The following is a 26,585-nucleotide window of genomic DNA, read 5'->3' as shown; positions in this document are numbered from 1 at the left end:
TCCACTGGGGTTCGTAAAAAGGGACAAGAAAATGATGGTCTATTAAAACCTATAAAATATTATGGACAGATAGTATAACATTGAGGTGGTTATATGAAACAGAAGAGAGTTGCAAATATCAAAATGGGTCAGGGTTGGCGGTTTTTACGTGATTTTAAGATTTGTAGTTCCTGTGAATATATCACTATGTTTTCTTGTTATTCCTCAGTTCATGTGGTATTAGAACAATAATTCTTCTTAAAATTACACTATCTGAGGCACGTTGGTAGCCAACTGGTTAGAACACAAACATGTACCACATAATTTCCATGTCAGCAAGAAAGTGAACTGCAGACCTTTTGTTGTATGTCATACCCCTCTCTCTAATCGTTTTCCTGTTTTCTGCACTTTCCACTACTGAATAAAGGCAAAAATACCAAAAACAATCTGTAATAAATAAAATGATCTATCTATCTTTGAAGCGGAGAAAAGTGCATTACACAGAATGGTCTGGTCCCCTGTATTTCACCATAACCTCATATCTGTTTTAATAAGTCCGAGTGGTACCAGTATGACCATCTTCACAGTGTTGACCCTGAAATTATTGCATGCAATTATTCTGATACACACAATGGATTTCCGTTTTTTTCTCCTCATTAATATTATTATTATTATTTGAATCACTGAAATTTTTGAGACATGGGCAGCGATTTGGAGTGGTGTGGAGTGGCAGAGGGGGAATATTATTAAAATGATTTTGTTGGTTTAGTGTACATGTGCACACAATGCTCCATATGTCTGCACTTTAATTTAGGAATACAGCCTCCATCCTGCATCTCTGATTAAGACAGCGTGCATAGTTTTTAGACAATCCCCTCTGTTCACACTTGCTCTAAAAATATTTTGCCACACACCTGAACAGTAGGCTGCCATTTTAGCATGAAAAATAATTAGAACAAAGCGCTGAAGATGAAACGTTTATCCCGTTATATTACTGTAATGATAGCATTTCAAGGTCAGACTATAACTACAATAGTTGTATGGCAGTGTTGATGTGATCTGAAGAATGCGTTTTTGTCCAGAGCATATGAACACAAATACACAGGTGCAGACACAAATTCTAGGTTTCCCTAAAGATTTTCCTGGGAAAAGGGAGCAGATTTTGGCAAGAATTCCTGAGAAATTCCAAGTATTCAACCTTGGTCAAAATGTGATAAAATGCACAACAATTATCAACAATGTATGAATAAGCAGAGTATGAGAAGAAGCTGCAACTGCAGGCTACAAAACAAGCTCTTTCCTGTTTTTATACTGCAATCAGTTCTTACACCTTTATAGCACATTGCAAACAACTGTCTATATTTCAGTGTGCATATAAGTGAAACAAAATAGTGGGCAACAGCTCCCTTTGGACCTTTTTCCTCTTTCCATTTGAGTCTCTTATAAAAACAGAAGTGACCCAATGAATGCTTCGAACCACTGTATCAATGCCTGGCTGACAGATATGGAGCTCTACCTCCCTCCTGCCCGGCCTACACAACACAAACAGACTTGCAATGAAGCCAGTATGAATGGAGACCTGTCAATCACAGGAAAGCCATCCATCATCAGGCAATATACAAATGATCATCTCCTAGAATCACATTCGGCAGGCGCGAGCATGTACACACACACACACGTAGTGTAGATAATGCACACAGACACAATCAAACACAGGCATAATACACAGGCTCATACGCATAAACAAAAATACACACCTCCACATATAAAATGCACATACAACATACACACAGCCCGTGCAGAGTGTTGGCGCCCAGACTGTAGAAGTCATCAGGGACCTGTAAAGCATTACCCTCTGTGTGACTCGAGCCACTCCAGAAATAGCCTCTGTAATGTATTCTTACCGCCACCGTCTCTTTTGCACAATAGTGCCCTTAATAACACACTCCATTTCTGTTGGCATAAATAAGGGCTCCATTTCCATCTTATTTCATGCAAATGAGAGCGCCGGCGCCCAAACAGGTAGTGGGAGTAGTGTGTGAGTGGAGTGTGGAAGTGTGTAGTCGCTGAGTGTAGTGGCGTGATTGGGGGACGAGCAAATTCAAATGAGTGTTGGAGAGACCCCACAATGTGCCAACGACTCCCACGCCAGCCTGCCAACGGCGTGACAGACAACGTCACTTACCGGCCCTGCCGCCTGCACAGGGTGCCATTACAGGGGCCAACGCAAAACCAATATTTATCCAGGCAAATGGTTCTCTGGAGAGAGATTATTACTGCAGACACAAGAGTTTCACTCTGGTAGTAGGTGCTGGTGCAGCCCACCACCGCAACATCTCTTTCTGCTGATTCCATTGGTTCAACAGTGTTTTGGAGAGCAGTGATTGGCTCCTTTTTGGGTAACTATGCTGAGTACAAGAAACTATAACAGGAAGCACATGGATTTACAGTTTCTCCCACTGGGAATCCTGTGACTGACAAGGATGGGCTTTTCTGAAAATATGTCTGCGCACAGATCTGCAAAAGTGCTATTTTCAGTTTAAGGTTTCCTAGCCAATGGAAAACACCCGCTGTGACATCATTGATACAGGTGTGGCCACAGGATGCAACTGGGCCTCCTGATCTGGGTGTCCATCCTCCTGATGACTCAGCCAGCATTTTGTATTATATGTTGTCTGCGACTGATTGCTCCATCCTCTCTTGACATATTCTCTCTCCTCCCTCTGTGTGAAGAGTATTCTTCAGTCTTCACTCTTGTGTCTGTCCTCTTTACAGATCTCCATGGCGCTGACAAGGTTTTGTGGATTTTCTCAAAGTCTTCACCTGAAACACTAAATGTTTATTTTCCATATACAGTATGTTTTGTGCTTTATTTCTTCAATATTGTCACTTTGTTCTCATATATGTATATATCTTCAACATTTGTCTGATCTATGCATACAACACAGTGGTGTAGTAGTTAGCACTGTCACCTCACAGCAAGAGGAATCTGGGAGCAAACTTGCGAGTTGGCGGAGGCCTTTCTGTGCCTGCTTGGGTTTTCTCACTATAACCTCTGCTTTCCCTTACTGTGAATGAAAGACCACAAACAGTGTTTTGGGGGCACTAGTCTCCTATTCATTAATGAGGCAAGGCAAATAGAAGCTACCTGAATGTAACTCCAGTTCTTTAAGTTTGTGTGTACATAATTAAAGCACAATACACTCTGATCATGTACAATACATCCACAAAGTGTTGCAATGGAGCAAACAACAGGTAAAGTCTGACGCTGCACTATAAACTATATCTACATCACGACATGTATAAATCCAGCTTCATTGTGGTTTCTACCTTTTTGTCCCCCAAAAAAGTATTTTACCATGCAGTTTTTCATTATCTTTCATTAATGATAGACAATGACATGATGTAGAGATGATAATGTCCACTGAGACAAATTTGTTATTTTTTACTATAAATACAGTACTATGCAAATGTTTTAGGCACTAAAAGTAAAGTTGGGATGCTTTCAAAAATAATGCCATGAACAGTTTTTATTTATTAATTAACTTCATACAAAGTTCAGTACAGAGAAGAAACCTAAATGAAAACAATATTTGCTGTGAGCAGCTTTGCCTTTAAAACAGCAGCAGTTGTTGTTGTAACACCTGCACACAGTTTTTCAGGTACTTGGCAGGTTGGTTGTTCCTGTATCTTGGAGAAGTTGCCACAGTTCCACACTTCTGTGGATTTAGGCGTCTAAGCTGCTTCTGTCTCTTCATGTGATCCCAGACTTACTCCATGATGTTGATCAGGGCTCTGTGGGGGCCAAACCATCTGTTGCAGGACTCCTTGTTCTTTTTGTTGATGAAGATAGTTCTTTATGACTCTGGCTGGATGTTTGGGGTCGTTGTCATGCTGTAATTGGGGACCGATCAGATGCCTCCCTGATGGTACTGCACTACGGATAAGAATCTAAAGTGCCTAAAACTTTTGCACAGTACTGTATATTGAATTTATTTGATTAGACCTAAAAATTCTACAAATTGGCCTTATGTAAGTGTAATGTTATTGTTAATGCATTAAAAAGGCAAAATTTTGAGGATGGACCTGTTTAGAAAAAACAACATCAATACATAAACAGAAATGTTGTGTTCATACTGATTGTTGATCACTGGCTACACATCATAGTTAACTCATCACAGCATCACTTGACTGTAGATACTGCGTATGATCAAAGACACTGCAACAGAAATCATGTTTTTTTCAAGAAGTCATTTTTGAAAGCATCTACAACGCCAGCAGCAATGCCAGTAGCAGCTGCTGATTATTGACGACACTGATTATTTGTGATTTTTCACTCAAACGCAGCATATTTAAGAGGCTCCCTTGTGACTCCAGTTATAGTCACAGACCAATAATTGCTGCCCTTCGCAGCTACATAAACTAATGTTCTTGGTTCACAAGGTTATATTTCTATGTGACGCATATGTGGTCTGAAAGAATCAAACCAAAATCAGCCTAAACTGCCAGCGGCCACGCCACTGGCAACAACTGATTCCTGGGGCAGCTTATGTTGCAGATTGACTGTTACCTCATACTGAGGTACAGGATGAGTGTGTGAAATACACATGTTTGCTGATATGAAATAATGTTTTTGTTGCATTTTTAAGAGGTAATCCTTACATATCGCATTTTGTTATTGAGTTTGTCTCCATCTTTGCTGCCTTTACTCTGCACTTCCCAGCAATCACTCGTCAGTCAAACTGTGTGGGTGGGTTTGTGACAGCTCTTTCCTTGGGCTTTATGAAGTTTGAGTTTCTTTAGAGTTTCTTTTTCTACCCTAGTCTTCTGCTGCTCCAAACAGAAACACATCAGAAGTGTAGGCAGATATGCAGACATCATTTTCTGTGCAAAAGATATACCCAGCATCAGGTGTTTAGTGCAAGACATGAAAAAAGCGGAGCTCCAGTCACTAGAATTCAATCTATGATACGAAGTAGCAAAATCATCGTAATATTACTTTGGAATTTAGTTTAGTCTCTTAGTTTAACTCAGTGGAAACAAAGTTAATTTTGATTATGTAACGTGTTTGGGAAACGCGGCCCTGGAGGAGCAGTTGGTAGTCGGGGGAAGGAGAGGTGGAGAGGAGAAAAGGTTTACAGGGGTGGATGGTGGTCAGATAAAACAGCTCCACACTCACTTCAAGGAAAGGTTAATGTCTCTCTCTCGATTTCTCCATCTCTCCCTCCCTCGCTTTCCCAGCTGAGGTCTGTGTGACTTACAGCAGGTCCAGACTGCATTAGATTAAATCATAAATTACCCACCCACCCCCATATCTGCATCACCCCCCCTCCCTCCCTATCTCACCCTTCCCTCTCCCATCCTCTCCCTATCTCAATCTCGCTCTCCCTTTATTCTCCTATATTCCATTCCCCATGTATTTGTCCTGCTCTCCCACTATTATTTCTCCCCAGCTCTAATCATTATTCTCTTTTCTTCACCCCCCTCATTTCTCTCACTCTCCCTGTACTCTACAATAGAGCACTGCTACAGCGGTTTTGGGCAGCAGGGCGAATGGCTGCGGATGTGATGTGTTGTTTGGTCATATCTGTGTAGTATTGTATATGGGAGTATGTGGTAAAAATGAGCGCTCCGTCTTATCAAGACATTTGTTCAGAATTGAGTCTTAAAAACCTTATTTTCTTAAAACAAGTAAAAATATCAGCCAGTGCGGTGAGGATATTTCAACATGTTTCCATAGGTTTTTGTTTCAAGGAATTTCAAGGAGCCAGTGTCTCCATCAAGAAGGAATAAGGTGGCTGCTTTACTAGAATAAAAAACTAACTTGATTTTATTTGTACTGGTAACAATCTGAAATCATGCACTGGTAGATTTTTAACTTTTGTTTTAAGAAAATTAACGCTGCTATAATCAATATTCTTAGGGGGTAATTTAGCATCTTTCAGATTATTGTTTGGTTTTCCGACCTCAACCTGGGTTAACTCTCACCAATCTCATAGCATCGTTTTCAGCCACACTGTGTGCCACTGTTTTCAGATGAAAAGCTCTAAAAACAGACAGTACGCTACCTGCCCAGCACCAAATGGCAGACAGAGTTAGCGATAAGCTGATGAACATAGTGGAACATTTAGCAGCTCAGGAGTTGGTCTAACACAAAACCAGAGCTAGAAGAAGAGTCAATATTGACCCAAAATATCTTGCTCCATAACTGTTGGATGTGTGCAACTGATGGCTAACAAGTTTGACACATCAATTCAGAAAGTAATAATATGTCAGTGTTGTGTTCACAGTTTGTTTCCACTGCCGTGAAGTAGCCAAACAAATCACTTATTGCAAGTTGAAGGAAAATTACACACAAGTCATTTAGTATAGCGACCAGTTGGAGAGGTACTTGTGTGTCTGTGTATTTACAGTATATCAGGAGTTTGCAGGTTTTGGGGGGGGGCACCGATACTGTTTAAGATACTGTTTAAGTGGACTGGTGAACACACACTTCTAAAAGCACACTTGTAAACACAGGAGTGCATAGAAGGGGTTTCTGGGTAATAGCAGCTTGTAGAGGCTTCCAGGAGACCCTTGTGCACACTTCCAAACTTCACATATTGTGTACATCTGTGGTCCTGTGCATCAAACACTATTTTTAGTTTTACTTTCTTGCAATAAAAATAGGTTTCCATCTCCAGACTCTTCTTCATTTCCAGTGTATTCTGGTTTTGGTAAATGCAGCCCTGCTCCTATTGCACACATTAACGTTACGTCCGAGTATGAAGATGGACATCTATGTGACTGACTGTACACATTGTCTGTTATTGTTTATAGACTTACACACACAAAAGCATGTTCCAGGCTTAACAGAGCATTGGTGGGATAAGTAAGAACCCAAGCAAAAAAAAAAAAAAAAAAGGAAAAAAACAGTCCCTACACTCAACCCCCACACACACCTTGCTCCACTGCTCTGCTGGAGAAAAAAGGGGAATAAAATAGAGTGACCCTGCCACTAGCGGCTCTCTTTTTTCCCCCACTGCTCTCTTCTTCCTCCCCCTTGCCGTGTGAAATCAAATTTCCATGTGGCTCCCGTATCTGTTGCACAGCAAGGTGATTTATCAGGGATGCAAAGAGCATGCAGAAACAATCTTTATTACATCCATTTCCTGCTTGTCAGCCGGGATCATGTTGGCTGTTCATTAAAGGCGCGGCGCAGGTGAGGAGAATGCATCCCGATGCCTTGATAGATTGTCTGCTCCCCTGTGGTGACAGCAGCTGGATGGATTGAACAGCGGGGGGTGAGGAGGGAGAGAAAAAAAGCGCTGACTCTGTCGCTCCCCCTGTCAGACACACTTTTACATAGCCGGCCAGTGTCATTTCTACCAAGCAGCCCCACACACACACACACACACACACACACACACACAAGCAGACTTCTGACACTCTTTGGACTTCAGCTGGGAGCCTGCCTTAATGCATGGATACATACACACCATGAGCATACAAACACAAGTATTTATAGACACTGAGACCTAGATACAGAGACGTACACATTGTAAAGATGAGGTTTCTCTTATTACACAGTTACCAACCTTTTGTGTTGAAAACACTAGTATGAAAATATAAAGGATTCATTCATACTATGATATAATATATTCATTCACAGATAAAATATACATACTAAGATAAAATTACACAAAATTAACTGTGAAAGTCAGAAAACAGCCCTTCCACATAGAGTTACTTACATTGTGTGCATTCATATACTAAATAATAGAAGTCACAGAGTATGAGGTAACTCTGCATTGGGACTGTATGTGGGAAAGTTAATACAACCAGGCTTACAGATCACTAGTGTACCACAACTTGTTTCAATATTATCAATTAAAAGCAAAAGCCAGTTTTTACCAAACATTTGGATCTATTCTTTTAGCAGCAGTGGAACATTTATGCTGTTTTATAAAATCAATATAACACAACACCAGATGTTGTGAGATCAGTGTAAAATATGGTGAGTGGGTTTTCTGGATGACTAATACTTTGGATAATGCAAGAATGGTGATGTTGTGAAAGTCTTCAGATGATAGTTTCCGAGATAAAGACTAGAGCTGAGACGATGAGTCGATCGACAGAAAATTAATCAGCATTTACTCGATTGATGATCGATTAATGATGTGAAGATGTGATGCTTTTCTTTGTCATAAACAGTATGATAGTAAATTGAATATCTTTGGGTTTTGGACAGTTGGTTAATAAAACAAGACATTTGAATTTGATAGACGAAATGAGTGAGAAAATAATTGGCTATTCAACAATTAAACAATTAAAATAATTGTTAGTTACAGCCCTGGTATAGACCATGTATGACGACACCAAAGATAAAATACCATAACTACAAAAGCCAACTGAAAATGCAAAGTAAAGTCAAAATTTCATTATGTAAATTGCCTTTTAAAAAAAAAAAAAAAAAAAAATTCATCCTCAGCACAGCTCTTACACACAACATGAGCAGACAGTAGAGTAAATGATTTTCATACTGTATGGACACACCTCATTAAGTCAATCAGCTGAGGCTGTACAACACCAAAGATACAGCTCTGCCTCTTAGAGCAGCTACGTAAGCCTTCATAATCAGCCATAAAATATTTTATCACACCTCTTACATCAACAGATGAATATGACAACATAAATAGAGCTCTGCATCTATACTGGGCTCACATTCTTTCCTCAGTGGACTGCTTTTTTTTTTTTTTTTTTTATAAAAGGTGCGACTATAAAATCCCACCATCTTCAACTAACTTACGACGGGGGGGGAAAAAAAAAGAAATGGTTCAACGACTGTCTGCTACAGGGTGCAGTAAAGTGAGACAGATCAAATTGAAGTTTAGCTTGCAGTCCTCTTTGTGTAAATTCTGTTTCCTCTCTTCCTCCGTTCATCTATCCCTTCTCCTCCATTTACAAGTCAAGTTTTTTTGTCTTGTGTCCCTCTGTGTAACAGCGACATGTAATAACAAAGGCATAAGAATCGGTCAGGACGTGCGTTTGGTGCTGTCTGGCCAGGAGGGACAGAAGCCAGTGTGTGTTGCAGGGTGACAGGGACACTGTGGGGCTGTCACGGTACAGGAAGGATGAGGGTTAGATGCTATTTCACAGATGAATCTATGGACAACAGACTCTTTATGTTGATGCCCGCTGCTGCAAGGGTTCTGGTTTCCTTCAGCTGTGCTTCTTAAGGACATGCAGTCCATTAAGTATAGCCATAAAAGCAAGCTAATGCGTATATGGGAGAATAGTCTGAAAGAGTAGAGTCACAAGCAAACCCACACATGGGCATACAAATTGAAGGTGGCACGGTGAATGTGATTCAACGCTAGCAGAGGACCGGCCTCAGATGCCAATTACATTACATCTAAAACAGAGGGATTGAATTGAAGGACGGGGGATAGAGGAGGGTGGGCGGGGGGGGGAGGAGGTGGAGGCGCTTTCACTCAAAAAGAAAAATAATTTATTTCATTGTGATATCAAAATCAATTGGCATCGATTGAAAGGTGGCTAAAGGTGAGCGTGTACATGATCCTTCAGCTGTGAGAGGCAGACTGTCCGAGAGGGAGGGAGAGACGGAGAAAAGGAAAAAAAAAAAAAAAAAAAAAAAAAGGAGGGAGAAGGAAGAAAAAGAAAACGAAGGGTAGCCAGGGGAAGAAGTCACCTCCTAGTTAACAAAGAGGGAACAGGAAAAAAAAAAAAAAAAACACGAAGAGGAAAAGACCAAGAAAATGAGAGGAAGAGAAAGCAAGAGACGGAGAGGAGGAGGAGAAAGAGTGAGGGAGCTCTTGCCCGGTGGAATCAATACAGAGAGGTGGAGCAGAGTACAATAGCCTCAGAGGAGAGGAGATTCAGTGGTGCAAGTCTAATACTCTCTGTCTCATTCACACACACACACACACACACACACACACACACACACATACACACACACACTCGCCCCCTCTCCGAATCCTTTTTGCTCTTGCTTTCTCCTGACATTTCCCTCTATATCCTTCCTCTATTTAATTTCTTTCTCTTTCTCTCTCGCATGCTTGCTCATTCTGCATCCACCCCTCACCACACACACACACACACGCTCTGCTCTGTCTGTATGCAGAGGATGGAGAGGGCCTTCTGTCCACAACACAGCAGCTCACAATAACAGCAGCATCTTTTATCAAAAAAACAGGCAGAACACACATGCATGCATGGACCAAACACACATACACAAAATTGCCATTTCTTAGAATAATGACACTTTTATAGGACATTTTCTTGAAGTCCACTTCAACTCACGTACTGCAGATTCAGAGGCGCTCGGATGCAAAAAGGAGAAAAAAAAAAAAAAAAGTGTCACATGAACACTTTAATACACACAAACAAAACAGCACACTCCAACACTACTCCAGCTCTATCAGCATTTGAGACTAGTGAGGCTTCAATTAGTTCTTGATGAATGAGCCCATAAGATGCCGCTCTCTCATTTCCCTTGTTGCCAGATATCCCAGCAATCAGAAAGAAATGAATTCTCATTGTGGCGTGACTGAGACGAAGATGACGGTGGTGCTGGTGGTGGAGGTGGAGGTGGTGGTGGTGGGGGGGGGCACTAATATAAATCATTCACCCCCTCCACTGAGGGCCAGAGTTCAGCTTCATCACACCAAACCAGACAAGCATTCACCAATAGAAACTTGGTTTTTAAAAGCACATACACCACAGCCTGTTGCAAATGATTTTTTCTGATCAAAATAAATGTATTTTCCACATATTATAGATGTCTGCTCCTGGTCTTATTGTATTAAAAAGAGAAATGTATGGTTCAAATGAAACTTTCAGCTAGTACACACACACCCAACGGACTGAAATCATCTAAAATCTGCCACAATGTTCTTATTCTGGCTGCCACATTTGTATAATCAATCTCTTTAGTAACCAGAAAGTATCTGTGTAACTATTTAAAAGATCCAATCAATCTGGAAACAAGTGTGTGTGTGTGTGTGTGTGTGTGTGTGTGTGTGTGTGTGTGTGTGTGTATTGCAGTGTAGGACTCACCGTCATCGATGATGGTGACCACCACTCCATTACCGGTGATGTTGTTTCTCCAAACTGGCATCACATTCAGGTCAAACCCATCGGAGTTGAACTGGTCCTGTGCAAACTAAACACACACACACACACACACATATACACACAACCTGAAGATGACTACTGCAACCAGTGATTTATTGTTAAACATAAACCCAAATGCATTGCTCAGTAAGTTCAAGACCTCTACTTTTGTGTCGGTGCAAAGAAGAGGTTACACTAACACAGTTGCAAGAACATTTTCACTGGACACAAGTTTGTTTTTTTTTGGATTTGCACCTGTTTGTACATCTTGACCCTGTTTACACTTGGTTTGATCGGATCACAAGTGGACAGTGCTGAGAACAAGTGTAAACAACCACCAAGACACACTGGGATCACTCTGCCTAGGTGCTCTGGGACATATTTGACCACACATCTTTTCTAGTGTAAACATTCAGCTGTGTGATCTCACAACAGCACTTTCTGACCCAAACAGCTGATCTGTGGTGTACCACAGTGCGCGGCATGTGTAGGAATATGGAAGTTCCTCGGTAGAGAAAATGTAGTGCTGAAGGAAAGGGCTGTCTGACGGCACGTGTGTGAAAGTGCTGAAAATATTCTAAATATAGCCTACACTTAAACTGATATTGATTTTTTTAGGTGGTTAAAATAGGTTTTGCTGCTGCCCTGTCCACAGCAGTGCATTGCTTAGCTTCCTGAGCCCAACTCTTGTCAGTTTTTCCGAACTGGGGGCGTACCAACCCCCCATCTACTTTGGGGAGGTGCTTCATACAAGGCCACTTCAGAAAATACTAACTATGAATGGGCATTGTTATTGGGTTTGTGTGTGTTTGTGTGAAAACATCTGTATCTGAGTGTACCCAGACACTATTCGTCTTCAGAGTGCCCACGGCAGACTCAGAGAGTTCATGAGCAAGTCACAGAGACAGATCTTTCATCCTCGCACCTCAAACCACAAATCCACCCACACACACACGCACAAACACAGTACATACACACACAAAATTACCTGTGTTCACAGCAATGACACCAGCATGGCGAAGCAGAAGAACCATTGCCACTACTCCCATGAGCCTGAGTGGCCCCGCAGACTACATATATTCACTTGATCACAAAAACACCTTCATAAAAATACACTCACACACACCCAAACACTCTGCACATACAACTTAAATGGCTCTAAAGAATACACACAAGCACATGCTCACAGGTAGGCAAACTATATGTGTGTGTGTGCAACAAAACAGTTGCGCGCGCACACACACACACACACACACACACATTAACACACACCAAAAAGGTAGTGAACAAACTGTCTCACCAAAAATGTCAGCAGCTGCCCCAAACTCCCCTGCCCACACACACACACGCACAACCAATTTGATATTCAAAGTGAGTGTTTCAAGAGGCTTCAACTCTGTTGTTGTTATCATGATGAAGAGAGACAGAAAAAGAGGAAGAAAGAGCACAATGGGAAAAAACTGCTCAGTAGGGGGCTTGTGTGTGTGTGTGTGTGTGAGAGAGAGTGTGTGTGTGTGTGTGTGTTTGGGGGTTTGCATCTGGGGAGCAGCACTGCTTTGTAGTGGGTGAGAATAAAGCAGATGAATGGAGGCTAGCGAGCTAACGTCCACAAGAGCACGAGCACCGGCCCTGAGGAGTGCGCGCGCACACACACACACACACACACACAAACACATATGTTTGCACGCACGTATGCACGCATACAGTCACAGGGTACACCAACATACGTGCAAAAAAAAAAACACACCTTTGTGAACTTTGATATAAGCCCACAGAGAGGCATCTTGAACGTTGACTCACTTCACACACAGTCATGAAGGAAAAGCCAACAACACAGGCTTAACACACACACACACGGAAACATGCACAGAATCATAAATATTCTCTGAAGCACTGGAACACAACCAATCCGCTCTCTAACACACAAACACACACATAGATATACACATGAGCAAACACACAGACATCCTGTGCATGCGTGCAGAGTTGTGAAAAAGTTCATGCAACACTAGCAGTGAAAACGCGCACACACACACACACACACACACAAACTGTCTCTTTGCAGAAAACACACATGCAAACAGTAACACACAGCTTCAGAAAACAACAAAACAATCTCTCCTGCTCCTCTGCCTTTATCTCAGCTGCCCCTCAGCTAAGCATACAAACATACACGCACACACACACGTCCAGGATGCTGTATGGATTTTAGCAGCTTGGAACAAGCTCCTCTGGAGGAGCTGGACTGATACAATGGAGTCCACTTGCCTTGTGTATGTGTGTGTGTGTTATACTGCTCACCCATGATGTACACACCAGAATTTAGCGAACATACACAGTCAGCTAGTACACACACATCGTGTTTCCATCACTTCAGAGGACATTATCTTACTAATTTATCTTAACCTTAGCCACCACATGCCTAACCCTAACTTTAACAAAAGCCTAAATTTATCTCAACTTTAATCCAAGTCTTCACCCTAAAATTAATGATTTACATTAAGGAGACTTGCTTTTTGTCCTCATAAGGGAGGCAAGTCCCCACAACATGACTGTGTTAAGAGATTTACGTCCCCACAACATGAGGAATACCTGGACCACACACACACACACGTCTGGTCTTGGCAGGCTACCAACCCTGAGCAGATTACTGACCCTCAATCAATATCCATGTCCACCAGAGGCTGATTAAACACAACAGAATGAGAGCAGGAGAGAAGAGAGAGCCAGACTAGACATGTTCTCAACTCTGGAGATGCTTTACATTTTTCTTAAATATGGAGTTATTGATGGTTTCGTTCTATTTATTTAGTTTATTTAATCAAGTTATAGCTTAGTTAGTTATAGTAATACTGCATGACCTATTTGATGTCTTTAGAAGATTTTCTTGCATCATACTGTTTCTCATAAACAATCATATCAATAACGTTTCCCCCAGCATTGACAATTTGCAACAAATGACACTCGTATAAAAAGCTGTGTCAGATTTTCCTTTCATATCTGCTTCATATTCCCCCTCGTCTCCCCACCTCTGTTCCTCCATCTCTGTCTCCACCACCCTCCACCCCTGTCCTGACTCTCATCCCCTCCCCACCCCCCACCCCATCTTGCCCCGAGAGCTGAGTTGTCAATCAATCTGTTGCCTGGTTGCCTTGGTGAATCTCTGACCCCGCCTCCCTTCCTCCTGGCTCTGTCAGATTACACCCTTGCACGTCAGTCAAGAACATCCACTGAGTTGATTGGCTGAGCCCAGCAACCTTTCTGCTTTCTGTGTGTCTGTGTATAGATGTGTGTATGTGTGCGCGCTTTGGCATCAAGTTCAGGATCCTTGGTAATACCATATATTTATTACAAATATAGATTCAAATTACACTGTTGACTATCATCTGGCAAAGAACTATTGAAACTTACAAAAGTTTTGTGTGGATCAGAGACAGTGCTCAAATTACAGAACAAATTAGCTGCTTGTGAACACAAATCACACACAATCATTGTCTAAGTTGTTCAGTTTACATGCTTCAAAAAGCACTCAGATGGCTCGAACGTGCACAAAACACACAATAGAGCGCTCAGCCATCAGCCAACTTTTGTAAAGATGGACAGCCATTGAGTGTTTGGCTCCCTTATTAGTAGGTCTGGATATGCAACAGAGATGTGTTGGCGGCTAGTATTGAAAACTGTCAATTACCAAGAGCTGGAATCAAATGCTTATGATTGTGTGAGCAAACTCTTCTTTATTTATTCATTAATAATTCATTAATAACACCGTTTCTAAATTAAATCACAGCTTTGAAGGTTTTAGACTGATTGTGTTTAAACAACACATATCAAATATTATATGAAATAAGGGTTTTGTAAAAAAGAACAAACATGTTTTTAGTACTGATATTCAGGTACAGAGCCTGACCAATACTAGATTTCTGAGCTTGAAATCTATATTTGAGCTGGTATTTTAATAAGAAATTTTTTTTTTAACATAACACATTCCATAAACAACCATTTCTAAATTGGCTCAAACGTATCTTTGGCACTACTGTACTGTAATTTCCAACATATGGGCCGATACAGATATATATCTGCAATAATAATCGGCTGCTATACATCTGCCTGGCCAGTTTACTGGTCTAGCTTTACTTTTTGTGTTACATGAAAAGGGGTTTTGAAAAAAAAAAAAAAAATCACGTTTATCATTCCCAAAGCAAGCGATCGAAAAAGTATTATTTTGGTATCAATGCCAAGATTCACATAGCATATCAGCATTAGTATTGAAGATCTTCAAACTTTGCACACTTACATGCTTTTGAACTGAATTTGTTTTAGCCATTTTATCTTACACATGTAATCCATCAGTTTACCTCCACAAAACAAGTAAATATCTTTTAAATGAAGACAGGTATTGTTAGAAGGATGTACCACTTGGAAAATTGGTAGATACCACTCAGAAATGACAAAAGAGTGGTGCATCTACCAAGGGGAACACCTTTGACTCAAGTTCAGTGCTCATGTGCAGAAAGAGAATTGAAATTGATCTTAAAAACACATGGAAAAAAAATCCTTCCCTTGGATTTTACAAAAAGGTTTTCCTTTTAAAATGAAATGTAATTTATTTCAAAATGAGTCAGTTCAATCTGATCATAGTGCCGATGTGAGGCTTTTTCATTCTGGTTGAGTTGTAATTGATTATTTTCAGGAATAAAAGGCTGTAAATGCAGCTACTGAATACTCTGGACTGAAGTTGATATTTTGTGCTATTATTCTACAGTATAAAATTTGACATTTCCACACCCAAACATACTGGTATTGTATTCCAGTTGCTCTTCATGCACACACATATTGGTCAAAGCGTGTCAAGACTCTGCTGAAAGGATGAGCTAGTCTTGTTGTTGTATCACAGTTGTGTGTCAGTGTTGCTCCGAGCCTCATCAATCCCAGACATCTGTCTCAGTTCACCATGGACAACCCCCTTCACTTCCACTCTCTCTCTCTCCTTTTCTCCCTCTCTCCATTATCTCCCTTCCTCCTTTCTTCCTCTGTCTCTCTCTCCAGTCACACATGAAAACCTGCTTGACTTATGCCTGTCAGAGGAACATCCCTCACCATGCGGACTAGAGCTGAAAGGAGAGAGAGGAGACCTCCACATAAGCCCGATGAACACACACAGACACACACATACACTATTACACCCACCAGTTCCCACTGCATGGGCCAGAGCGGGTCATTGAAGGTGAGGGACTGGTCACTCTTATTCTCCTCAGGCTGCCTGTCAGTTGCAGACTCTCTCCTCTGGGAACCTGCAAGCACACAGATCCATCATGTGTGTATGTGTGTGTACATGTGTGTTTTCTTTTTCTTCATGTGTTGAACTCTGACATCAGGAAGTCCCTGGTCTCCAACCAATGGTGAAAGGCCTCCCAGATTCCCCCTCTCTCCAGTGAGGTGGAATACTGCTGGCAGATTACCATACAATTAGCATATCATTAGCATGTCATTACTGTGGCACAGCTTGGCTCGCTGTCTGTGGTGCTATCAGCTCATCAAGGCCTGCACCTTTCTCTGGATACACTACATGTTACACTTACTGCCTCTCTTTCTCTCTCTCACTTTCTTCACATTTTTCACCCCTGCAACAGCGCTCCATTTCACTGTCAGTCTTTTTCTACCTCTCACATTTGATCAGATATGAATCAGTTTTGTTCATAATGTACTGTGCTAAATTAATTAGTATCACCCGTTGTTAATGGGAAGCCACTTTTCTGAACTGACTCTAATAAAACATTCCACACAAACATACATGATTCATTTCAAGCATTTGTATTAATTAGTGGTGTAATGGTACGTGTATTGGTCCCGAACCATTCCATTTGGTACGTAACTTTCTGCGTTTCGCTATTCCCTGTGAACCAAATAATTACTGATGCATTAGCCTAACGCAGGTAATTAGGTAAATGTGTAAAACATAAATTCTAAAATTAGCCCCTTAGATGTATAACTCATATACGGAGTGATGTCAGTATGACACCAGACTGGGAAGAATCTCTTATCTCATTTAAAAAGGATCTCATTTATTGTTTGGGAGCGCTATGGTTTCCAGTAAGTTACCACGACACTGAACAAACAGTTGCGGAGCAGACAAAAAACTGTGTGCCAACAGTGTTTAACCAAAGTTGGGTATGTCTCTGGAAACACACGATCAAACATGCTATACCATTTGCAACTTGTCAATGATGAGTATATTACATTGCTTGCAGCTATGATGTGGAGGTCTTCACAGGTCCACAATATTGGAAGCGATCCAAAACGGACCCTGGAGTAACCTACCCAAACCCCAAGTACATTAAAAAAATGTTTTAAAAGAGAAACACAAACCGAAGGGGAGCCGAGCACAGCTAGATCTGATCTGAAGGATAGTGGACCCGATCCAAAATACAAGTCAACCTGAACAGACCCTCATCATGATGGAGAACACAAACATTGACAGCAATCAACCAGTTAACAATGACAACAACAGACAGAAGATAATAATCTTATAACCAAGTTAACATTTACATTTTCATTTTGTCGTTTGGCAGATGCTTTTATCCAAAGCGACTTACAATCGAGACAAAACAATCAAGCCTTAATATCTGTGAATCAAATTCCAAAAAAAAATTGTCATTTAATAGCATAATTCTTTTACGTTGGCTATGATTCCCTACAATATTTTCTCCTGAGGTGATTGTGACACACCACCTGATTAGAGCTGAGCTCAGATCCATTCGGGTCCACCTGGGTCTCAGAGGAGAGTGGACCTATGAAGACCTTTACTGTAATGTTCCCTCAGATGTCCATTTCAGTCCTTCCATTGTGCCTGCCATGAATAACGAGCACTGGCGCCAATCTCTCTAGAACTATCCACTGTACTAGGAGTAGTTCTCACCACCAGTGGTTCAACATACATTTCTTTGCTTTCTTGCAAAGGGTTAGATGAGAAGATCAGTGAGAAACAGCTAACCTGGCTATGTCTAAAGGTAAAAAAAAATTAAAAATTAAATTTTTTATTTAAAAAAAAAAAAAAACAAAACATCAGAAAACTTAAAACCTGCACTTAAAAAGTTCAATGATTAACACATTGTATGCATATTTAACAAACAAGATAAAATGTGTTAGTGAATGTGTTAATTAATATGATGGTGCACTACTGACATATTCACATTTGTTTATTTGTTATTGACCATACGCCAGTGTCTCTAAGAATTATGACTAATGAGCCACCGTTCAATGTTTACATTTCAAAATCATCTTCATCTGCTCCCGTTAGGGGTTGCCATAGTGGAGCATCCATTTCCATCTCTTCCTGTCCCCTGCAACCTCCTACTGTCATGCCAACCACCTGCATGTCATCCCTCACCATATCCATAAACCTCCTCTTTGGCCTTCCTCTTTTACTCTCACCTGGCAGCTCCATCTTCAGCATCCTTCTCCCAATATAACCAGCATCTCTCCTCCGCACATGTCCAAACCATCTCAATCTCGCCTAGCTCGCTTTGTCTCCAAACCATCCAACCGAAGCTGTCCCTCTAATATACACATTCATAATCCCGTCCTCATCACTTCCAACAAAAATCTTAGCATCTTCAACTCTGCCACCTCGAGCTCTGGTTCCTGTCTTTTCATCAGTTTTTCCAAACCATAAAACATAGCTGATCTCACTACCCTCTTGTAAAACTTCCTTTTCGCTCTTGCTGGTACCTTTCTGTCGCAGATCACTCCTGACACTCTTCACCACCCACTCCGCCCTGCCTGCACTCTCTTCCTCATCTCTCTTCCGCACTCCCCATTACTTTGAACAGTTGACCCCAAGTATTTAAACTCATCCACCTTGGCCACCTCTACTCCTTGCATCCTCACCATTCCGCTGTCCTCCTTCCCATTCACGTACATGTATTCTATTCTACTGACTTTCATTCCTCTTCTCTCCACTCTATACCTCTGCCTCTCCAGACCCTCCTCAACCAGCTCCCTATTCTTACTATAGATCACAATGTTATCCGCGAACATCATAGTCCACGGAGACTTCTGCCTGATCTCGTCCGTCAACCTGTCCATCACCATTGAAAACAAGAAAGGGCCTTGAGTCGATCCTTGATGTAATCCCACCTCCACCTTGAACCCATCCGTCACTCCAACCGCACACCTCACCGCTGTCACACTGCCCTCATACATATCCTGCACCACTCTTACATACTTCTCTGCCACTCTCGACTTCCTCATACAATACCACACCTCCTCTCTCGGTACCCTGTCATATGCTTTTTTCTAGACCCAAAAAGACACAATGCAACTCCTTCTGACCTTCTCTATAAACATTCAACTCATCATACGCCTCTTCCTTAGCCTTCGCCACCTTTCTCTTCACCTTACATCACATCTTGTACTCCTCTCTACTTTCTTCATCTCTCTGGCTATCCCACTTCTTCTTTGCCAACCTTTTCCTCTGTATACCTTCCTGTACTTTTTTATTCTACCACCAAGTATCCTTGTCTTCCTTCCTCTGTCCAGATGACACACCAGGTACCTTCCTACCTGTCTCCCTCACCACTTCGGCAGTAGTTACTCAGACATCCAGCAACTCTTCACTATCACCCAGCGCCTGTCTTAATTCCTCCCTGAACTCCACACAACAATCTTCCTTCTTCAACTTCCACCATTTGACCCTTGGCTCTGCCTTCAATCTCTTCCTCTTCTTGATCATCAAAGTCATCCTACAGACCACCATCTGTTGCTGTCTAGCTACGTTCTCCCCGCCACCACCTTGCAGTCTCCAATCTCATTCAGACTGCACCTCCTGCATAAGACACAGGCCACCCCGTGCTCCTCTTTTGAAATACTTGTTCACCACAGCCATTTCCATCCTTTTCACGAAATCCACCACCATCTGTCCTTCCACATTCCTCTCTTTGACACCATACCTACCCAGCACCTCCTCATCACCTCTTTTCCCCTCACCAACATGTCTACTGAAGTCCCCTCCAATCATCACTCTCTCCTCCTTGGGTATAGTCGCCACTTAATCCAACTCACTCCAGAATTATTCTTTCTCTTCCATCTCACCTCCAACATGCGGGTCATATGCGCTGACAACATTCATCACCACATCTTCAGTTTCTAGCTTCATACTCATCACTCTGTCCCATAAGTGGAGCTACCATGGGGGCAGAGGGTGCGACCACCCTAGGGCCCATGTTGAGTAGGGGCCCCGCTGGGGATGTAGCGTGCAACCCAACTGGGCACCTCCGCAAGTGCAGCAGGAATAGTACAGCTTAACTCTCTTAACTTTTTCTATTCATTGTCTATGGTAGTTAATCTTCCCTTCGACCACAATGTGGGTTGCAATAACAGAGTGGCACTATTCGTATATCTGCTTGTTACTCCGCGGGAAGAAAAGACTGCAGAAGTAGTAATTCAGAGTTTATGACTAATTTCACTGAAAACTTCAGCCAAAACATGAGATATTCATGTCTTGTGGTTAAGAGCTATTTGCATTTGTGCATTTGATGAGGCCAGACTCACTTTGCTGTGAATTGAGCGGGACATGAACAATGACAAAGACAAAGTGGTTGGCAGGTTTGCCACCACGAAGGAGAGGAGGATGAAGTTTTAAAAAGGGATTATGATATGTACAAAATTCGTTAACCTGTTTGAATTTTTTTTGTCTATAGAGGATGGTGGAATACACACATGGACTACACTAAACTACAGCAAGATGAGCACAGACAACAGTTGGTGAGTGAAACATGTATGTTATTACATACTGAATCTTGTACTGGGATTGACAAGCCTGCTGAAGCTTTGAATAAGTGGATTTTCCCTCGTTTTGCATGTATAAGTGGTTCAGTCACCTGTTGACTGTGTGTGGTTTGAGAATGAGCCAGTGCAGAAACTCTGATTGTTGCTTGTGAGAATTCATTTACGCATATAGAAAACAAGAGTGAGGAAGTTGTGTATTTGATACATGCAGTGATACTTTGACATGAACAAAAACTCTTAAAGAGTAAAGAAATGTGTAAACTATTTATCTTCAGTATGATACGTGCATTGTCTATTTTTGATAAGAACATAAATATGCTGTCTAAATGCCATAATGTGCTTTATTGCATTACATCACTATGAATTTGTTAACTGTTTTGATAAAAAGACATGTTATCCTACTTTATTATATATCCTACCTTATTTCTTTATAATGACCTGTCTGACTTGGCTTCTGACCACACCACTGCTATTATAAGTGCTTAGCTTCAGACTTAATTTAGCTAACCTTGATAAAAAATGTGGGGTCACAAGATGATAAAAAGTTTCTAACAGAAAAAAAGAGCAATTTCTGTTAATTTTTTCCCTAATTGCACTGCTCTTTTCTTGGGGAATACTGGTGGTTTTCAACTTTTCAGGGTTCAACAAAGTTACAAACATCCATAATTACACTTTATCAATTTAAATTTTGACGTATGATGATGAAGAAAACAGTCAGAATGTTAGATTAATCTGTTGTATAACTCCATGCTTACTGCATCTCAGCACCTATCTGTGTCACTGCCTGTGGTGTTGTAGACTGTCTACTTTGTATTTGAATGAATAGGTCTTATATATTGATGTAGACCACTGTCTATTTTATGTTTATGTTATTCCTGTGTAAGAATGACATCGTACTAAGACAGTGTACCTGGCCTGTCACTGTCTATCAGCGGTGGTGCTGAACCGTTCATCAATCGATGCATATAGAGTGCCACGTGCTGTCCTTGGTGCTGAAACATTTGAACGTGACTGGCAACCTCTTTAATTTTTTGTACTTCAGAACAAGCTTGTCTGACAAGGTGGCTTCACTATATATTTTCTTAGACATACAGTGGGCTTGCTTGGCTCAATAAGTAACAATTTGTGTTTATGGATGGTAGGGGTGTGCCCGAATACAAATACATTATTCAGAAAAGTATAAATAGTGGGTTTTTTTTACGATTTGTTTCATACAAATATAAGGAAAAAAAACATGTCAGTTACATCGTTATCTCAGTCTCTCTCCTGTGCTTCGCTGTTACGTCTGTCAGCAGGTCTCAACGAGGGGAGTCACATCCACCTGCTACATGACACACATTTCCTAATTTGGACATCACTCCCAGAGTTGAGGTTGTTCCCCAGAGATAAAGCTGAGCTACAGACACGTGCAAAGTGCTCTTAAGGGACACTCCATAACCTGTTGTTCCCCTTCTCCTTTCCACAAAGTTAGGTTGTAACAAATAGGCAATAAATGAAAAGTGCAAAGCAAGAATCACCTTTGAAGTTCTTCCCTACACGTTACACAGTGTGCTGTCTCTGTGTTGTAGGTGTATAAATAGGTAGAGGTCTGTCTGCAATGAGGCGATTAGTAGAGTTTTAGCTCAGTAGTCAGCGCAGTCGTCAATGATCTGGGTGACTCCTGTTCACTTTAATACAAAAACAGGATTTTTAAGCCTCTTTCCACTTTGAATACAAATACAAATAATTTTGCCTCAACAAATACAGATACAAATATCGGGCTCTCTGCACATCACTAATGGATAGACAGGATAGGATATATCAGCTACTTTCCTGTTGTGAATTTTAAAATGACTTTATCAGAAGGGCTCCTTGAGAATGCTCCGCCACCTCCGTGCCAAAAGTCTAACTCCGCCCCTGCTCTGTCTGACACTCTCTTTACCTCCAACATGCTCTTGAAATACTCTTCCTTCAGGATTACCCCTACCCCATTTCTCCTCCCATCCACACCATGGTAGAACAGTTTGAACCAACCTCCGATGCTCCTGGCCTTACTCCCCTTCCACCTGGTCTCTTGAACACACAGTATATTTACCTTCCTTCTGTCCATCATATCAGCCAGCTCTCTCCCTTTACCAGTCATAGTGCCGACATTCAAAGTTCCGACTCACCTCCACACTCCTACCCTTATTCCTCTCCCGCTGCCTGCGGACATGCCCTTCCCCTCTCCTTCTCCTTCGCCCAATAGTGGCATAGTTTCCACCGGCACCCTGCTGGTCAACAGTACCAGTGGCGGCCATTGGTAACCCAGGCCTCAACCAAACCGGTATGGGAATCTGATTTATGATCTACATATTTGATTTGGCATAGGTTTTACGCCGGATGTACTTCCTGACGCAATCCTCCCCATTTATTCGGGCTTGGCACCAGTACTAAGAATGCACTGGCTTTATTTCAAAATAACTGCTAAAATGTTATACTCTGCATTTGTTTTCCCTGCCAAAAATGTACCAAACTGTACATTTTGTCTACTATGAAACCCATCGTACTAATAGTGGTATAACTAAATGTATCCTGTGCTTTAATAGAGTTTAGTGTCCCAAAATGAGGCTTTTCCACACTGCCAAGAAACCGTGTTTGGCATGAAAATGGTCATATTTGAGATATTTAATACTGGCACACAATATTGAATATTGGCAGCTTCAATCCAAAATGCTTGTAAGAAGCAATCAACCAAGATTCATATCAAATGTTCTCTCTCTCTCCTGTATGTGAACAAACATTCTCTCTCTCTCACACTAGTTTTTATATCACCTGTCAGAGCAGAGGCTGAGCGACACTGTGAGGATGTTAGCACATATTGAGAGGGGGAGAGAGAGAGAGAGAGAACCACAGCATTATGTGAATAAGCATTCAGAGTTATAACATTAATTCATGCCAGCTAATAAAGGAAACATAAGGTTACATTTTAGATTAAACCATCAAACTGCTACAACTATGAGTATGTCATGTTTTCCTTATAGAACTATATTTGTAAAATTTGGTCAAATGCTCTATTGATTTAAATGTACAGTACTGACAGTGATACGACCATTAGACAGTAGCAAAGGACTGTTGTTACCTGAGAACCAGTCACTTGTCATTTATAGTATATAATACGTATGAGTTGTCTGCACATCGGTATAAAGGTGGATTTTGTAATAAGGAATTTGTAATTAGTTTATTGTCCTTTCAGAAAGCCATTCTGCATCGGTGGCAATAGTCAGACAAATCCAAGAAAACATTTCAAATAGGAGACATTACAATAGCAAAGTACACTATATAAAACTACAACCAAGAGTAAGTACATAAAAATGCAACATCTTACACCCTGACACTACCAATTAATAAAAAAAGATGGACTGAAATGAAAGTAAAATGAGTGCTGAATTAACTTGACTCCAGCATAAACTATGCCAACCCTGAACAAATTGGTAAAAGGTAACTGTTCTTTGACAATCTCACCAAGTATAAATTGTAACCATGACAGCATTTCAACTCTTACCAGAAATAACCAGGTAGATACATCGTAAGTATAAGAAAACACTAATATTGCAAATTTACAAAGCAGGTAATATCTACAGGTCAGTTGCTGGAAAGCTCCTCTGGTATTACTATATCTACACTGTGTGTTTCTAACACTGCTAACTAATTTGTTATGTTACACTTGAGCTGTAAATATCCCAAAGCTGTGAATACATGGTAATTTATTCACTACAGCTTCATTTTTGTCACGTAATTCTTTCTCACTTTTATTTTTCTCTGCCCATGTAAATAATCACATGCTGAATACATATTAAAATCTTCTATTGCCTGTTAGTGTGTGGGCATAATCATTCATGCCACTACCTTACTGGACCTACACCTGGCTTTACCTCTGTGTCATTTTAGAGCCAGGTTCAGATGACATCAATATAATTTGACTTGATAAGATGACTTTGCCTTCATAGGAGGAGGCGGGTTGAGTGGATAGCTGGATAGTTAAGATAGTTAGATGGAAAAAGGTGGAGATGAGATTGCTGCAGGAGACCACTGTTCATTTCCCGTTCCCAACATCGTGGTGTTTACTGTTGCCATGATGAGGAAGGTTGTGTAACTTAAAGTAAAGTATAAACCACATTTCAAGTGATCATTTTAACCCAAACCATGATCTTTCCCTAACCAAGTGTTTTTTGTACCTCAACCTAACCTTAAACACATCATTGTCACTCCATAAAACATCATTGATTTTTAACAGTGATTTGTAGCAGTTTTGGAAAGCGGGGTATTAAGGTCTTATGGGTCATTCTGAGGTGCATTACTACAGCCGCTAGATGGTGTAGAGATATCTATAGGTCATTTTTTGCCAGCCGAATTTCAGACCTTCACTGTCATTTAATTATGAGGATGTGTTGTTTATTTTTATTGTTCTTATTTTTTTGATGCATGTATCTGTTAAGTAAATTAATATCAAGCTGAAAAGCAGTGTTAAAGTAAAAATAATTACAAAAGCCTACCTATGAAGGATTTTTTTTTCATCTACATTGCTCATGTGATATGTATTAATACCAAAAAACAAATGCCTTCAATGTGTGCTCTTTTGTAGCTGCAACCACACCCAGCAATGATGTCACAGTGTACTGACACACCCTGGAGTTCACCCCAGCAAAGTGGGGTGATGTAGAGGTGTTAAAGGCCCTGAAAACCAACTTTCTGAATCAGATTCCCGATATGAGTGATGGGGTCGATATGAGTGAATGGTTTTGGATATTTCAGTCCAGACATTTTTATATTTGTGTTTTTATCTGAGCTCTTCTTACTAGTTTGAAATGGGCGGGACTCAAAAACGTAATGTCATGTACTTCCATGCGCCAGACAGGAATTAGTAACATCTGAATAAAAAATCTGATGACAGTTGTGGGGTTGTTTGATGATGTTGCCAGGCCACTGTTAATCAAATTGGATGAAACCACATCCAAACAGACCTGATGAAGCAAACTAGTGTTTCACTCTTATTAAATGATACCTAAGGATTTTTCCTTGAACTTTAACGTCAACTGTTGTTTACTCATGAATATTTAATGTTGGAGAGAAATGCTTTAAATTTAAAAAAAAAAAAAAGTTTTCTGAGGCTTTAAACCATGAAAGGTTAAACTCACTGTGAAAAACAGAGGGTTACTGGAAAAGAAAAAAAAAAAAGTTAATCAAAACTCACTGTGAGTGGAAGTGTGGTCCAGTCGTGTCACAGGAGCCCGTTTGTCTCTATAGTGACTGTGCTGCCTCTGGACCCAGTGAACCTGAAAACAACAACACACCGTATGTAACTATTAGGACAAAGTAAAATAATCATTTTGGCAAATCCTTAAATTTTTAGACCTCAGCTATCAACTATTAGATAGGTGTAACTTTTTGTTTATTGTCTTCTTTTATTGCAATGACAAAAACTACATTTTTTATTCACTTCACTTTGGTGTGGGAAGTGTCCCCACCTTGCCTCACCCAATAGATGCTCATGTACAAAGGATTTAATAATCTTCAGCCATCTCTGAAGTCTTATTTTAGCTTTGTATGACTTTTTGCCTAGGATTGTGGATTTATGAGGATAAAAGCAAAACAGTGAGAGGGAAGGAGCAAATGAAATATTCTGTCTCAGTCTATAAAAGAGAGGAGAAATCCATAGCACAGAGAGAGTTGGGCATCTTTAT

General features: G+C 40.8%; 1 protein-coding gene across 4 annotated transcripts in view; it reads right to left on the bottom strand.

Moving 5' to 3' along the window:
• The window catches only part of LOC122986849 (neuroendocrine convertase 1-like), a 184,924-nt gene that overhangs the window by 124,002 nt on the left and 34,337 nt on the right, over positions 1 to 26,585 (bottom strand). For all 4 annotated transcript variants that reach the window (XM_044358290.1, XM_044358289.1, XM_044358291.1 and 1 more), the window contains exons 4-6: positions 26,096 to 26,177; positions 16,285 to 16,388; positions 11,041 to 11,146 (exon numbers count right to left, since the gene is read on the bottom strand). In XM_044358290.1, the coding sequence (XP_044214225.1) occupies positions 11,041 to 11,146; positions 16,285 to 16,388; positions 26,096 to 26,177 (292 nt within the window). The remainder of the gene's footprint in view (positions 1 to 11,040; positions 11,147 to 16,284; positions 16,389 to 26,095; positions 26,178 to 26,585) is intronic.

This window comes from Thunnus albacares, chromosome 8 (assembly GCF_914725855.1).
Source record: "Thunnus albacares chromosome 8, fThuAlb1.1, whole genome shotgun sequence".
Classification (NCBI taxonomy): Eukaryota; Metazoa; Chordata; class Actinopteri; order Scombriformes; family Scombridae; genus Thunnus; species Thunnus albacares.
Note: the sequence above shows the minus strand (reverse complement) of the source record. Positions and strands in the feature narration are given on the sequence as shown.